Source organism: Melospiza melodia, chromosome 4 (assembly GCF_035770615.1).
Source record: "Melospiza melodia melodia isolate bMelMel2 chromosome 4, bMelMel2.pri, whole genome shotgun sequence".
Classification (NCBI taxonomy): domain Eukaryota; kingdom Metazoa; phylum Chordata; class Aves; order Passeriformes; family Passerellidae; genus Melospiza; species Melospiza melodia.
Genome location: NC_086197.1, coordinates 1,180,034 through 1,194,754, shown reverse-complemented (window position 1 = coordinate 1,194,754; position 14,721 = coordinate 1,180,034). Strand labels below are relative to the sequence as shown.

At 61.5% G+C, this 14,721-nt stretch overlaps 2 protein-coding genes across 4 annotated transcripts in view; both read right to left on the bottom strand.

Annotated features, from left to right (window-relative positions):
- On the bottom strand, window positions 1–2,152 carry LOC134417898 (basic salivary proline-rich protein 3-like). Its single transcript, XM_063155769.1, has 3 exons — window positions 2,063–2,152; window positions 940–1,043; window positions 1–700 (listed from the first exon to the last, which is right to left on the bottom strand). Exons 1-3 carry the CDS (start codon window positions 2,150–2,152, stop codon window positions 1–3), a joined length of 894 nt encoding a protein of 297 aa, XP_063011839.1.
- Window positions 2,153–9,959: 7,807 nt separating this feature from the next.
- NRF1 (nuclear respiratory factor 1) overlaps window positions 9,960–14,721 on the bottom strand; it is a 58,425-nt gene continuing 53,663 nt past the window's right edge. For all 3 annotated transcript variants that reach the window (XM_063153612.1, XM_063153611.1, XM_063153613.1), the window contains exon 11: window positions 9,960–10,703. In XM_063153612.1, the coding sequence (XP_063009682.1) occupies window positions 10,540–10,703 (164 nt within the window). In that variant the 3' untranslated portion in view covers window positions 9,960–10,539. The remainder of the gene's footprint in view (window positions 10,704–14,721) is intronic.

Genomic DNA, 14,721 nt, shown 5'->3' with positions numbered 1-14,721 from the left:
TCAGGTGCGCGGCTCCGGTGTCCGACAGCCGGTGAGCGGCCCCGACGGCGGCCCCGGGGCGGGCCGGCCCCGGCTATAAAAATGCCCCCCCAAGGGAAGGAAGCGCCGGCCGGGGCTCAGCCGTGCCCGGGCCCTGCCCGCCGGGACGGAGCCGCCCCGGGCTCGGGGATGGGCGGGCGCCGCCTCCGCCCCGCGGAGCGCGGGCAGCGCGGGATGGAGCGGGGGCGGCTCCGCCCGCTCGGAGCCCCCGCTCCGCTCCCAGCCCGGGGGGGTCCCGGCATCGCCCCCGGGGCGGAGCGGGGGCTCGGACAGCGCCGCTGCCCCGGCGGGGCGGCCCCGGGGGTGGGGAGCGGGGCAGGGGGGGCGGCCCAAGGTGAGCCCGTCCCCCCCTCCCCGCCCCGGGCCCGGCTCCACCTTCCGGGGCACCTGGGCCAATTGGGAGCCGCAGGGGGGGTCCCCCGGCCGGGCTAAGGCCGCCGCCGCCGCCGCTCCCCGCCACTTGTGCGAGCGCCGGGGCCGCGGGCGCGGCGGGCCCCCCCGGGGATGTGCGGGGTGCCGGGGGGGGGTCCGGTGTCCGTCCGTGTCCGTCCGTGCCCGTCCGTGCCCCCAGCCCGCGGGGACCCCCCCGTCGGGCCGCCCGGAGCCGAGGCAGCGATGGTCGCTCAGGTAAGTGCGGCCCTCGGGCCGGGGGGTTCGGGTCCTGCCGGGACCCCCCCGGGGCTCGGGGACCCCCCTTGAACCGCTCCCTTCCCCCCCCGCTCCCGCTCCCGCTCCCGCTCCCGCTCCCGCTCCCGCTCCCGCTCCCGGCGGGCCCCGAGCCCGGCGCTGCGCTCCCCCTGTCCCCGCTGTCCTCGACGGGAGGGTCCCCGAACCCTCCGGGCCGAGCCCCCCGTGCCTGCCCCGCTCCCGGCGCCCCCCATCCCGCCCGGGCCCCCCAACCTCGCCCGTCTCCCGTCGGGGCGGTGGCGCCGCGCTCCCGTCCCGGGGGCGCCGCGGGTGACAACGAGATCGGGGGGCGGCAGCGCCGCCCGCGGCCCCCGGCCCTGGGGGGGCTCTCTGTGGGTCCCGGGGTGCCCCCCCCGCCCCCGGTGCGCTCCGTGCCCGCTCTGCAGCCCCGGGGGCGGCTCCGCCGTCCCGAATTGTGCCGCTAACGAAAGCCCGGCTCGGGGGGACCCCGGAACACGGCGGGGCTGCTTTGGGGGGCTGTCCGAGCCCCCCGATCCCCGGTGCGCACCCCCTGCCCCCCCGGGGCTGCGGGGGGCTCAGGCTGTCCCCCAGCCCTGTCTGGGGACCCCAAACCTCGGCCGGGGTGCCAGGGTGGGTCCTGCCCGGGGCTGGGGCTGCTCTGCGCTGAGGAGGCGTCCCCGGGCGCTGGGCGGGGGCCGTGCCCGGTGTCTCTGCGGGCACTGCGGCACAAACCGGCCCGGTTCGGCCCGACATGGAGCTCCCGGCTGCTCCGTCACTCTCCCCGTCCCTGTCCTGCTCTGTCTCCATCCCTGTCCCCAGCTCAAGCCGCATCCCCTTCCTCGTCTCTACCCCTGAAAAATTTCTGTCTCTGTCTCTGTCCCGTTTCCGTGCCCATCTTTATCTGTCCCTGTCCCCATCCCCGTGCCCATCCCTGTCTCCTTCTCCTTCTCTTCTCCTTCTCCTCTTTCTCCTTGTCCCACACTTCATCCCCATCCCCACCATCTCCATCCACGTCCCCATTCCCATCCCTGCCGCTGTCCCCATCCCCATCTTGTCCCTGTCCTTGTCCCCATGACATCTCCATCTTGTCACTGTCCTTGTCCCCATCTCCATCCCCATGCCATCCCCATCTTATCCCTGTCCCCATCCCCATCTTGTCCCTGTCCTTGTCTTTGTCCGCATTCCCATCACATTCCCCATCCCTGTCCCTGTCCTTGTCCCCATCCCTGTCCTTGTCCCCATCTTGTCCCCATCCCCATCTTGTCCCTGTCCTTGTCCCCATCCCCATCCTGTCCCTGTCCCCATCCATCCCCACCTGCCCATTCCCATGGATCCAGCCCTGGTTTCAGGGTGTCGAGGCCGCTCTGGTGCCCACCCCCAGTGTCCCCATGGCAGGGCAGCCCCATCCAGGAGCCACCACCGCGTCCCCGTCCCTCGCCGTGCCAGGGCTGTGCCCAGGCACCATCTTGGCGCAGCCGGTGCCGTGAGCATCGCAGGCGGCTCCGCCGGTGGCTCCGGTGGCCTTTTGGCTCCGGGGACGGCGTTTTGCCCCCGGGTGGTGGCCGGGGGACCCCGCTGTCCCCAGCTGGAGGTGCGGGTCCCCGGAGGGGCAGCGGGAGCGGGGCCGGGGGGGCCGGGGGGGCCCATCCGCAATGCGGCAGCTCCGGCCTCGCACGTCACGGCGGCTCCGCAGAGGGGCTGGGCCGCCTCAGCCCGGCCCGGTGCCGCAGCGGCCGGGGCGGGGGCGGGCGGCGGGGACAAAGGGGCACGGGGACAAAGGGGGCACCCCAAGGCCGGGGGCAGTGCCCGGGTCCCGCCTGGCGCGGTGCCGGGGCCACGCGGGCGGCCGGGGCCGGATCGGGGCCGAGGCGTCGCCCAAAGTCACGCCAAGGATGGCCAAGGATGGCCACGGGCCCGGCCTGGCCGCGTCCCCCGGGACCCTGTCCCCGCTGTCCCTGCTGTCCCCCTGTCCCCCTGTCCCCCTGTCCCCAGGCCACCGCGGCGCCAGGGCGGTGTCCCCCAGGTGAGGACCGAGCTGTGGTCATGGGGGGTTCTCTGCTCCTCTTCCCCTTGGGTTGCTTGGCCGAGCCCCACGGGGATTTGGGGTTTCTCCAGGAGTTTTGGGTGATTCCTGGGGGTGCTGCTGCTGGAGCCCCAGAGGTGGGTGTGGGTTGGGGACAGGACTGTCCCTGCTGGCGCTGACCCCTCTGTGTGTGACACTCCCACGCCACGGGGGTGGCTGAGCCCAGCGAGGGTCACTGCCCCTCTTTGTCCCCAAATTCGAGGCCGGATGGGTGTGAGGGGCCGGGGGCTGTGTCCTCGAGGGGGTTCAGCTCCCAGCACCGCATCCGAGCTCATCCCGGCCCTCTGGGCTTGCTGGGGCCTCGGCTTTGCCACACAAAGGAGACTTTGTGCCTTCCTCCTCCTCCTCCTCCTCCTGCGGCGCGGCCGCCGCGGCTCTGGGGACGGTGTCGCTGCCAGCCGGGGTCTGCTCCATCCGGGGGGCTCTGCCACCCTCCGAGGGGGCTGGAAATTCCTGGGGGTCCTGCAGCCATCCAGGGGTCTCAACCACTCGAGGGGATCTGCATCCTCTTGGGTGGGCTCGTGCTTTTGGAGGATCTTCAGCAGCAAAGGGGGTCTGCAAGTTTTGGGGGATTTGCAGCCATCTGGGGGTGGTTCAGCATTTTGGGGGGCTTGCAGCCATCTGGGGGTGGTTCAGCATTTTGGGGGGCTCGCAGCCATCTGGGGGTTTGCAGCCATCCAGGAGATCTGCATCCTTTTTGGGGTGTTGCAGTTTTGGAGGGTCCGAAGCCATCAAAAGTCTTCTCAAATGTTCTTGGGGGTTCTGCCATTCAGGGGCTTTGTAACCTTTCAGAGGGGCTGCACTAGGATTTTCGGAGGGGAATTCAAGTTTATCTGGATGCTTCAAAAGCATCCAGGGGAGGTTACAACCTTTGGGGGTGTCTATGACCATTCAGGGGGGTTTTAACCTTCTGGGGGCTTGCAACCATCCAGAGGAGCTGCAAATTTTGGGGGGCTTTCAGTCATCCAGAGGGGTTGCAACCTTTTGGGGGGTTGAAGCATTTTATGGGGGCTGCAGCCGTCTGGACAGTTTGGAATTAATTGGAGGGATCGTGGCGTTCTGGGGGCTGTGGAACCACCCAGAAACTTTGCAACATTTTGAGATCTGGGACCGCTTTGGGGGGGGCTTGTGGCCATCGGGGGGAGGTTGGCACATTTTGGGGGTCTGGGAGCATTTTAGGGGTCTGCAGCCTTCCCGGGGGGTGGCAAACCTGGGGCTGGGATTCCCGGATAACCCTGGAAATGCAGTGGGTGGGAAATGGCTTCCAGCATCCCCATCCCAAAAATCCCCCAGCTGAGCTGGGGCCCGGGTCCTCCCCACCAGGGCGAGCATCTCCCCTCGCTCAGCCATTCCCAAATGACTTTGCCAATCAACAACAATCGATTCCCCTTTTCCCGCCGCCGTTCCGGGGGCGTCGGGCTCCTGCTGGTGGAGGATTTGGGTGGAATTGCAGGGAAAAGGGGCAGGTGCGAGCTCGCTACTCCTGTTCTGTGTATGGCACTGGTAGAATTCACTGTGCAACCCCGCGGTCAGTGAATTACCATAGGGCCATAAACAGAGCAGAGAAAGACCCGCGGGCGCCGCGGGGCCGTCGCCGACGCCGCCTGGCCCGTTTTGGCACTAGCACATTTTTGCTTTGATTTGTAGCTTTTGAGCAATTATGTGTAGTGCCAATATGGGAGAGGGCGGGGAGAGCAGCAACGGGGACGGAGCAGCAGCGCCGGGGATCGGGGTGGGAATGCTGGCATGGGGGGCTGGGAACGCCTCTGGGATTGCTGGGATGGGGGGGGGGTGTCCGTCTGTCCATCCCCAACATGGCGACACTGAGGGGGTGACACCACCGTCCCAGAGTGGTGACACTGAGGGGGTGTCCATGTGTCCATCCCAGCGTGGTGACATTGAGGGGGTGACACCACCATCCCAGCGTGGTGGCACTGAGGGGGTGTCCATCCCAATGTGGTGACGCTGAGGGGGTGTCCATGTGTCCATCCCAACATGGTGACACTGGGAGGGTGTCCATCCCAGCGTGGTGACACTGTGACACCGAGGCGGTGTCCGTGCCAACATGGTGACATTGAGGGGGTGTCCATCCCAGCGTGGTGACATTGAGAAGATGTCCATCCCAACGTGGTGACACTGTGACACCGAGGGGATGTCCATCCCAGCGTGGTGACACTGAGGAGGTGTCCATCCCAATGTGGTGACACCGAGGGGATGTCCATCCCAGCGTGGTGACACTGAGGAGGTGTCCATCCCAATGTGGTGACATTGAGGGGGTGTCCATCCCAGCGTGGTGACACTGAGGGGGTGTCCATCCCAGTGTGGTGACACTGAGGGGGTGTCCATCCCAACGTGGTGACATTGAGGGGGTGTCCATCCCAGCGTGGTGTCCCAGCCCATGGGGACACCTTGGCCAGGCCACCACGAGCAGGATGGACCCTGCACCTCCTGTCCCCCTCCCCGGGGGGGATCTGGAGCCCCGTGTGGGGTTTTCTGGCCCCATGGGTGAACTGATGCATTTTTCCTGTTTTTTGCAGCTCTCCAGGCCCGGCTCGGTGGCCGCTGTCCCCCGCTGTCCCCAGGCTGGGCCTGGCTGCCCCGGGGCTGCCTTTGGCAATGGTAGAACTCACACTGGTGCGGTAGCAGGATCCGGTGGTTCTAGACTTGCCAACTACGGCCCTGGGGCACTGCCACAGACATGACAGTCCCCTGGTGTCCTCTGGTGTCCCCTGGCAGCCCCTGGCACCCCCTGGGCTCTGCTCCCGGGCTGGCAGGGCCCCGCGGGGTCGGGGTCGGGCCCCACTCCATCCGTGTGCGTTTGGGGGATGCTGTGGGCGCCCTGCACACGTGGTTTGGGAGGGGATGGCGATGCTGGGCCACCCCCCAGCCCCAGAGGGGGGTCTGGCACCCCAGCCCATCTCCATGGCGGGGGGAGCTGGGATCTGTGGGACGCCGGTCACTGGAGCAGCGTGGCCACGTGTCCCGCTGTGACTCCGGGCTCAAGGGCTGATCCAGCCCTGGTCGGGGCAGGGCCCTGCGGGGATGGGGTCAGGCCACCAACCCCTGCCCCAGCCGTGGATCCAATTCCTGTTCCTGGATCCCGTTCCTGCTCCTGCATCCAATTCCTGTTCCTGGATCCCATCCCTGCTCCCGGATCCAACCCCTGCTCCCAGATCCAATCCCTCCTCCTGGATCCTGCTCCTGGATCCCATCCCTGCTCCTGGATCCCACCCCTGCTCCTGGATCCCATCCCTGCTCCTGCATCCCACCCCTGTTCCTGGATCCAGTCCCTGCTCGGGGATCCCACCCCACGCCAGCCCTGTGCCGGGGGGAAACTGAGGCACGTTTGAAGCAGCAGCGGGCGGTGGCAGCTGCCCCGTGTCCCCTGCCCGTCCCCAGGTGTGGCACAGGGGCGGTGGCAGCTCGCAGGGACAGGGGGATGAGGGGAGGGGGCTGGGGCTGTGCTGGGTGGGGGCCGTGCCCACCCCTGTGCTGGGATGTGCAGGGAATGTAGGGCAGCGCTGGTGATTACGGAGCTTTCGGCATTAGCCCACGGAGATTGGATCACGCTGGATTAGGGCAGGCTCCAATCATCCTCCCCGGGCTGGGGGCAGGGAGGGACGGACAGACGGACGGGTGGGGGTCCCCATGGCCCTGCTGGGGGTGGTGGGGGCTGTGGGGGCACAGGTGTCTGTGTGTCTGTCTGGTCATTCATCCGTCTGCTCGTCCAGGTAACAAACACCCAGCGTGTGTGCATTCCTGCAGCCACATCCATTGGCTGTACTGACACCCTTCCCCTGTCTGTCTGTCTGTCTGTCTGTCCAGGCATGGATCCATCCATCATCCATCCATCCATCCATCCATCCATCCATCCATCCATCCATCCATCCATCATCCATCCATCATCCATCCATCCATCATCCATCCATCCATCCCTCATCCATCCATCATCCATCATCCATCCATCCATCCATCCATCCATCCATCCATCCATCCATCCATCCATCCATCCATCCATCCATCCATCATCCATCCATCCATCCATCCATCCACCATCCATCCATCCATCATCCATCCATCCATCCATCATCCATCCATCATCCATCCATCCATCATCCATCCATCCATCATCCATCCATCATCCATCCATCCATCATCCATCCATCATCCATCCATCATCCATCCATCCATCCATCCATCCATCCATCATCCATCCATCCATCATCCATCCATCCATCATCCATCCATCCATCCATCCATCCATCCATCCATCCATCATCCATCCATCCATCCATCCATCCATCCATCCATCCATCCATCCATCCCTCATCCATCCATCATCCATCCATCCATCCATCCATCCATCCATCCATCCATCCATCCATCCATCATCCATCCATCCATCCATCCATCCATCCATCCATCCATCCATCCATCCATCCATCCATCCATCCATCCATCATCCATCCATCATCCATCCATCATCCATCCATCCATCCATCCATCCATCCATCCCTGTCTGTCTCTCTGTCTGTCTCTCTGTCCATCCCTCCCTCCCCCAGTGCTGATTTAACCCCACCCTCACTCAGAGCGGGCCCTGCCCTGCCGGGGGAGGATTTGGGGGGGTTGGGGGTGGAGCCTCCCCAGCCCCACCCCTGGCCACACCCCCAGGAGCTCCGCCCCTCCCCAGAGGCCCCGCCCCAAGGTGCAGCCGGTCCCGCCAGGACCAGCATTCCCAGTACCAGCGTTCCCAGTACCAGCGTTCCCAGTACCAGCATTCCCAGTACCAGCGTTCCCAGGATCTGCTCCCTCTGGGGGAGCCCCCCAGGACCCCCCCTCATCCTGGCCCTTCCCAGCTGCAGCAGCCGGGCTCATCCTGAGTGTCCACCTGCATTTTTGGGGCCAAATCCTCCAATTTGAGGCCACATTTTGCAATTCAGGGCCCTCCCTGGGGGTGGGTAGAGGCAGAAAATCCACACAAAGACACCCCCCCCCCCAATGCCAGGGGGCAGGGAATGGGTGCAGCCCCACCAGTCTGTTCCAGTACAAGCTGGAGGTTACTGGTGCAGGGTGCAGCCCCCCCAGTCTCTCCCAGTATGGGGTTGGGGTTACTGGTGCAGGGTGCAACCCCCCCAGTCTCTCCCAGTACAGGATGGAGGTTACTGGTGCAGGGTGCAGCCCCAGTATGGGATGGAGGTTACTGGTGCAGGTTCCAGCCCCCCCAGTCTCTCCCAGTTTGGGCTGGAGGCTGCTGGTGCCGGGGGCTGCAGAGCTGCCCCAGCAGGGGCCCTGCTGCTGATTAAGGCCGATTAATGAAGATTAAACCCTCCCAGCAGCGTCTGCCAGCCCGAGCCGCCCGCCCCGGCCCTGCTGCTGCACCCTTTGGGGCCATGGGATGTCCTGGGGTCCCCAGAGGTCCCCAAAGCCCCAGGTCACCCTCCCAGCACCTTCCACGTCCCAGGGATCCGCTCCAGCTCCTGGAGTTGCGGGCAGCATCCCCAGGGAAGCAGCCCCACTGCTCCTTCCCTCCCCCTCTTTGTCCTTCCAGCTTCTCCTGCTCTTCCTCCCACCCAGGAGCCCTGCAGGATTCCCTGGATCCAGAACCATCCTTCAATAAAGCTGCTGAAACCCATCCCTGCGTTTCCTGCCTCCTCCTTGGGTCTGCATCCCAAAAAACCATCGGCCCTGGGGGTGAGATGGGGCTGGAAATGGAGGAATTCACCCCAAAAGGCAGCTCAGCATGGGGGGGATGCTCCAGCAGCCCCAAGGTTGATGCTGGAAGATGAAAATGAGAAATATTGCACCAAAAAGAGGATTAAACCCCAAAACCATCACCATGAGGTGATGCTCAGCTTCCCCTCCCCAGCCCCAACACAGGACAGGGGAGGGACCAAAGCCCTAAACTCCCGCCAGGAAGGGAGGGATGGCAAATATTCCCAAATATTCCCAAATATTCCCCGAAGTCCCCCCAAAACAGGAGAGTTGGACACCCGGGTAGACACATTTGTAACAATTTATTGAATGAGGCAATAATAGACACTGGGAAAACAAGGGGGGGGTCCATGCTCTGCTATTTGCCTGGTTTTTGTCTTTTTATTTTTGGGGGGGTGGGAGGACTAAAAGAACCTCATTTCATCGCCAAAGAAACACTGACTTGGAAAGCCACCAACATCTTCACAACGACGATAAAAAAATAATCATTAGAAAAAGAACCAAACCCAAAAAACGTCATGGATTGGAGAACCAGGACTGTCTCTATGGAAAGATCTCCCTCCCCTCGGAAAAAGGACCCAAGAACTGTATACAAAGAACATTGGATAGGTTTGTTTTTTGTGGGTTTTTGTTTTTTTCCCCCATATAAAACAAGTAAATACAAGAATCTGAAAACTCCCTCGAAGGCAGAGCGAGACGTGGAGAACTTGAACGGCCACGTGGAAATGAGAATAAAAAACCCCCCAAAATAACCCCAAAAATTAAATCCCACGGGAAGTGCTTGCGGGGGGGGGGGGGGAAGGGGTTTGGTTGGGCACCAGGGTTTGGCCCATGGGGATGCTGAGTAAAATCTGCCCCCCAAAAACACCCCCACCCCACCCCAAAGGCCTTTGGAACCCTCCTGGGAAGGATCTTGGGGTTAAAACCGTGCTGGGAGAGGCACAGGGCAGGACCAGGCTGGGGCAGGGCTGGGGGCAAGAGGGGCCCCCAAAGGGAAGGGTCTCGCTCGCATCCCCCCTCAGGCAAAGCTTTTCCTGTGGGATCTGCAGGGGCAGAGGTGGGGCTGGGAACGGGGCGAGCCCGAGGTGGCTCCTTTTGAGGGAAATCCTCAAAATCCGGGAATGTGGCGGGAGAAAAGGGGGGGACACAGCCAGAGCCCCTTTAGAGGCGCTTCCGCTCCAGTTGAGAGCCACGAAATAATAATAACAATAACAACAACATCAACAATAATAATAATAATAAAGGAAAAAAAACAAAACAACCCCGAGGATGTAGAATGGCAGGTACGAGAGCAGAGAAGTAGGAACAGGTCTCCAGTGTGCACCAAGGGAGCCCAGCGGGCGCGGATCCTGCGGCAGGCTCCTGGAAGAGCATCATCCATCCCTTCGGGAGGTCTCCATCCACCCCCCTGCAGTCACACATGCATTTCATTTTTTTTTAATTTTTTTTTTTTTCTTCCTTCCCAGGAGTCTTTTTTTTTTTTTTTCCCCAAGCTTTTTTTTTTTGTTTTGTTTTTTTCCTTTTGTGGTTTGTTGGTTTTTTTTTTGTTTTGTTTGTGTATCTGGAGCGGGTTTTTCGGAATATAAAAGTCCATATTAAAATCTTTGATACCTAATTTGCTGTCGAGGTCGGTGCTGGCCGAGGGTGTCCGTGCTGCCCCCCAGCCTCCTCCTGCTCGATCCCACGTGGGGGAAAACGGGGCATCAAGGGTCGCTTTATTTTTCTTTTCCTTTTCTTTCCAACCTCCTCAGAATCAAAGTCCCGTCACAATTTGGCTTCTCGTTCCTCCGAGAGCAGAGTGGCGCTAGAAAAATGCACTTTACACACATCCTCTGCCAGGATTTGGTTGTTTTTTTTGCGTTTTTTTTTTTTTTTTCCTAGTTTTCTCGATTAAAAAAAAAAAAAATAAAGAGAGAAAAAAAAAAAAAAATTAAAAAAAAAAAAGTTTTGTTTCCAAAGCCGGGAGACTCAAAATGCCACCTGATTGCATCTCTGGAGAGGCGTAAAAAATCTGCAGAGGAGGAGGAGGCTGGGCAGGGCCGGGGGCTGCTCCGGGGTCACTGGTCCAGGGTCACCACCTCCACGGCCTGCCCGTCCATGGTGACGGCCGTGTCCGCGATGCGCGTGGTCACCGGCGCCATGGCCACCTGCACCGGGCCGTTCCCCTGCGCCAGGCTGGTCACCACCGTCTGGTACATGCTCACCGGGATCTGCACCAGCCCTGCGCGACAAAGGGACACCCGCGCGTCAGCAGGGGGCACAGGGCCAGGGCAGGTGCCCAGGGGTGTGGGGACAGGGCCATGGGACATGCCTGGGGTGTGGGGACAGGGCCATGGGACATGCCTGGGGTGTGGGGACAGGGCCATGAGAGTTGTCCATGGGTGTGGGGACAGTGCCATGGCAGGTGCCCAGGGGTGTGGGGGCTGCTCTGGGGGTTCTTGGAGCTCTCCCACCTGCAGCGGGGCTCTCAACCCTGTGAGCACCTGGAGCTGCTGGGGTGACCCCAGAGGAGGCCCCAGAGATGCTCCAGGGCTGGAGCCTCTCTGCTCTGGAGCCAGGCTGGGAATGTTCCCCTGGAGCAGGGAGGGATCCAGGGAGAGCTCCCAGCACATGGCAGGGCCTGCAGGGGCTCCAGCAGAGCTGCAGAGGGACTGGGGACAAGGCCTGCAGGGACAGCACCCAGGGAATGGCTCCCACTGCCAGAGGGCAGCCATGGGTGGCATCTTGGCAATGAGGAATTCCTGCCTGGGCTGGCATTGCCAGAGCAGCTGGGGCTGCCCCTGATCCCTGCAATGGCCAAGGTTGGAAGTTGGGTTTGAAGCACCCTGGGATATTTGAAGGTGTCCCTGCCATGGTTTGGGTTGGAACTGGATGATCTTTAAAGTTCCTTCCAGCCCAAACCATGCCATGACTCTGTCCATGAAAAGCAGCAATCAGGATGGAACTTTAGGACTTTAGAACTCCAGGAGGTGCCCCCAGCTGTGCCCAGGCTGGGAGGATGCTCTGTGCCTTGGTGCCCTCGCTGAGCTGGATCTGCCCTCCCTGGAGCCAACGGGATGGGAACAGGGATGGGATGGGGCTGACATGGGTGGCAGCACCTTGGGGCCCACACCCCAGGACTCTGCAGACCCAGGGAGGAAATAAGGATGAGGAGCAAAGAAATAACATCATTTCTGGAGGAGGAACCCAGCCCAGCCATGTTTTGGGGTGGTACAGAGGGAGCTGCTAAGCCAAACCCATCAGGCCGAGCTTTCCTGGAGCAGGGATTGCTCCCACCCACCCCACAGCCCACCAGGGATCCCCCACTGACGAGGAACACACTCCCCACATGTGTTTTCCACTTGGTATGCCCAGAATTGGGAACTGTGGGGCTGAGGAAGGGATAAATTTGGCTTCTCCCATCCCCTGTAACTCTGCAGGTCACCCCACTGGTGGCACGTGAGAGGATCCCATTGCTGTGCATCCATGAACCCCATTACAACCCTCTCCAACACAATTCCCTTCCTCCTGCTCCCTCCCCATCCCAGCCAGGTCCTTCTGCCCTCACAGGGAAAGGGCAGCAAGCCCTGGCCACTGCCCCAGGCTCTCACAGTGACACACAGAACAGAGACAGGAAAGCAATGCCCCGTTCCCAGCCCTTCCCCAACCATGGATGGGCCCAGCAAAGTAGGAACAGCTTTTCCCAAGGCTGGATGGATCAGGAATGGATCAGAGGCCTCCAGGCTGAGGATGGAGCTGGCAAAGCTTCGGGCTGGCAGGAAAACGCCGCGGTGCCAAGGGCGAGTCCTGGTGAGCCACGAAACACCAACCAAGGTGACAACAAAACAACGAGGCCCCTGAGGGTCACTGTGATGTGAACGGTGGAAAGAGGGGCAAAAAATATCAAAGAGCTCTCAACAGAGCTGGGCAGGGCAGGGGGATGGCAAATTCTGCAGGCTGGCAGGAGAAACTCCATCGTTCCACCCCGGTGTTATCCCTGTGCCCACCTCCACCTTTGGCTTGGCAAGGGGGATTTGGACAAGTGAGATCGTTTAGACATTTCAGAAACTACCCACAGCTCTGCTGGGGGAAAAACCAGCTTTTTGAGGTGAGCAAATTCTTCCAGCAGCAGCAGCAGCAGCAGCACAGGATGGATGGGCAGCCCTGCCCAGGCTCCCGAGCGAGGCTTTCCCAAAAAAGCAGCACAATCCCTTTGGGCTGAGGAGCAGGAGCAGAGCCCTGCCCACCAAGGGCACCGGTTTGGTAACAGAGGCAGCTCTGTGTCCTTGGATAACTCTGTGTGCAGACAGGAAAGCTTAGGAGTTAATCATGCTGACCAGGTGGGTGACCCCGGCGCTGCCTCCGCCCTCCCTCGGGGTCTGGGGCCGGGAATGTTCCTGATCCCCCAGCCTGAGGGGTCCTGGCCACCTTCCCAGCCCAGCCAAGGAGCTGCTTCCCTGCTTGGCTGCTCAGCACCAGCTCCCACAGGGGCACAGAGCCAGGAACGGGCTCCCAGCTCCCTCTGGTCAGTGGGAATTTCAGGAACAGCAGAAATGAGCAACCAGAGCTCAGGCTGAGCCCTGCTGAAGGACATCTCCGAGCAGACCCCTCAGGGAACACAGCACATCCCAGTTTAGGCAAGAGCTGGAGCTCTGGCCTGGCGTGCACCTCAAATCCCTGCTCCAGACCAACAAGCCAACTAAGCCCTTTGGGTGACTTGGGTTGTTAACCCAGAGGAGATCAAGCACGGACGGCCCAGGGAGCAGGGCCACCACCACCGTGTGGGACACAGGCTGTGTGACACTGCAGCCACCTGAGTGCTGCCCAAAGCAGGCACTGGAGAGGCCCGGGGGGTGTTTGGGAAGGGTGAGTTGGGTCAGCCAGGGCTTGGCCCAGCCCGGGCAGCTCCGGGCAGTGTCGGTGAGAGGCGGCACGGCGCGGACCCCGCTCTGCTCTGCTCTGCTCTGCTCTGCTCTGCTCTGCGCGGGATTAGCGCAAATCGCCTCAGCAGATGACGTGGTGGCCCTTCCTGCCAGGGGTGGTGACAAACCAGAGCAGAGAGGGCTGCAAAGTCTGCTGTGCATTAGAGCAGGGCTGATCGCCCTTGGGAGAGAGACGATTAGAGCACTGAGATGCTGTAATCAGGTCTGGGATTGGCCCCGCGCTGCATCTGCTCAGACCTGCGCCCTGATTAGCCCTAATCTAGCTGGCATATGTTAATCTAAAGCATGGATTTCAGACCCTTTCAATTGTATTAAAAACAGGAAATCCATTAGACAAAAAAAAACCCAAACCCAACCAGCCCCAAACCAACTTCTGGAGTCTTTGGGAAATGCATTTGTGCACAGAAAGTGGAGTGGGGCTGTGAGGAACGGGGCAGGCAGGGAATGGGATCCCACTGGAATCTTGGGGCTGCTCAGAGCAGCTCCTGCCTGGCAGGGACAGCAGCAGAGGGCATGGATCACACACAGAGCAGCACAGACCGTGCCCATGGGCTCCCAGGAAGAGGCAGCCAGGCTGTGCCTTTGCTTCCCCACCGTGGAGCCCCCAAAAAGCCCCTCCTGTCCTCAGCAGGGGTGGGGAGCCAGCTCCAGGCACCTGGGGATGGTGGGAACTGCTCAGCACTTGAGGGAAGAACCCAAGAGTGGAGATGTCCCCTGAGGGGAGTTTATGGCTCTGCAGGATGAGATGTCCCAGGGACAATGCTGGGATGGAGGAGCAGTGGGGACACAAGTCTGGGGTGGTGAAGCAGCACAGAACTATTGCTCTTGGCAGTTCTTTCATGGCACAAAATGGAAAATGCACAAGGTGAGCCATCACCTTGGAGCCCCTCAGAGAGCACAGGACATTTGGTTTGGAGCAAGGCAAAATGATGAAAACCCAGATGAAAACCCTGATGAAAGCCCAAGAACCTTGACTGCTGCTGCTGTTGGGATCCTTGGCTCCAGAGGCCAAGGCTGACTCTTCTTGCTCTGTTCACTTGGGCACCAAGGGCCCAAGTGCTGCAAGCTGTGAGCACTGCAGGGTCAGGAGTGAGCAACCCCAGCAGTCCCTCAGCCCCTGTTTCAGCACCAAATGGAAAAGGCTCAAAAAGGGGAATTTTCCACTGGACTTTCTTGGCTGTTGATGTCCAGCTCCTCCTCCAGAGGAGTTTGTTTCCATCAGCACTGGGGGAAACCAGAGCCGGCTGTGCTGAGCACCATCCTGCTGATGGTGGGAGATACTCCTGCACCTTCTCCCTCCCCTGCTCTGGAGGCAGG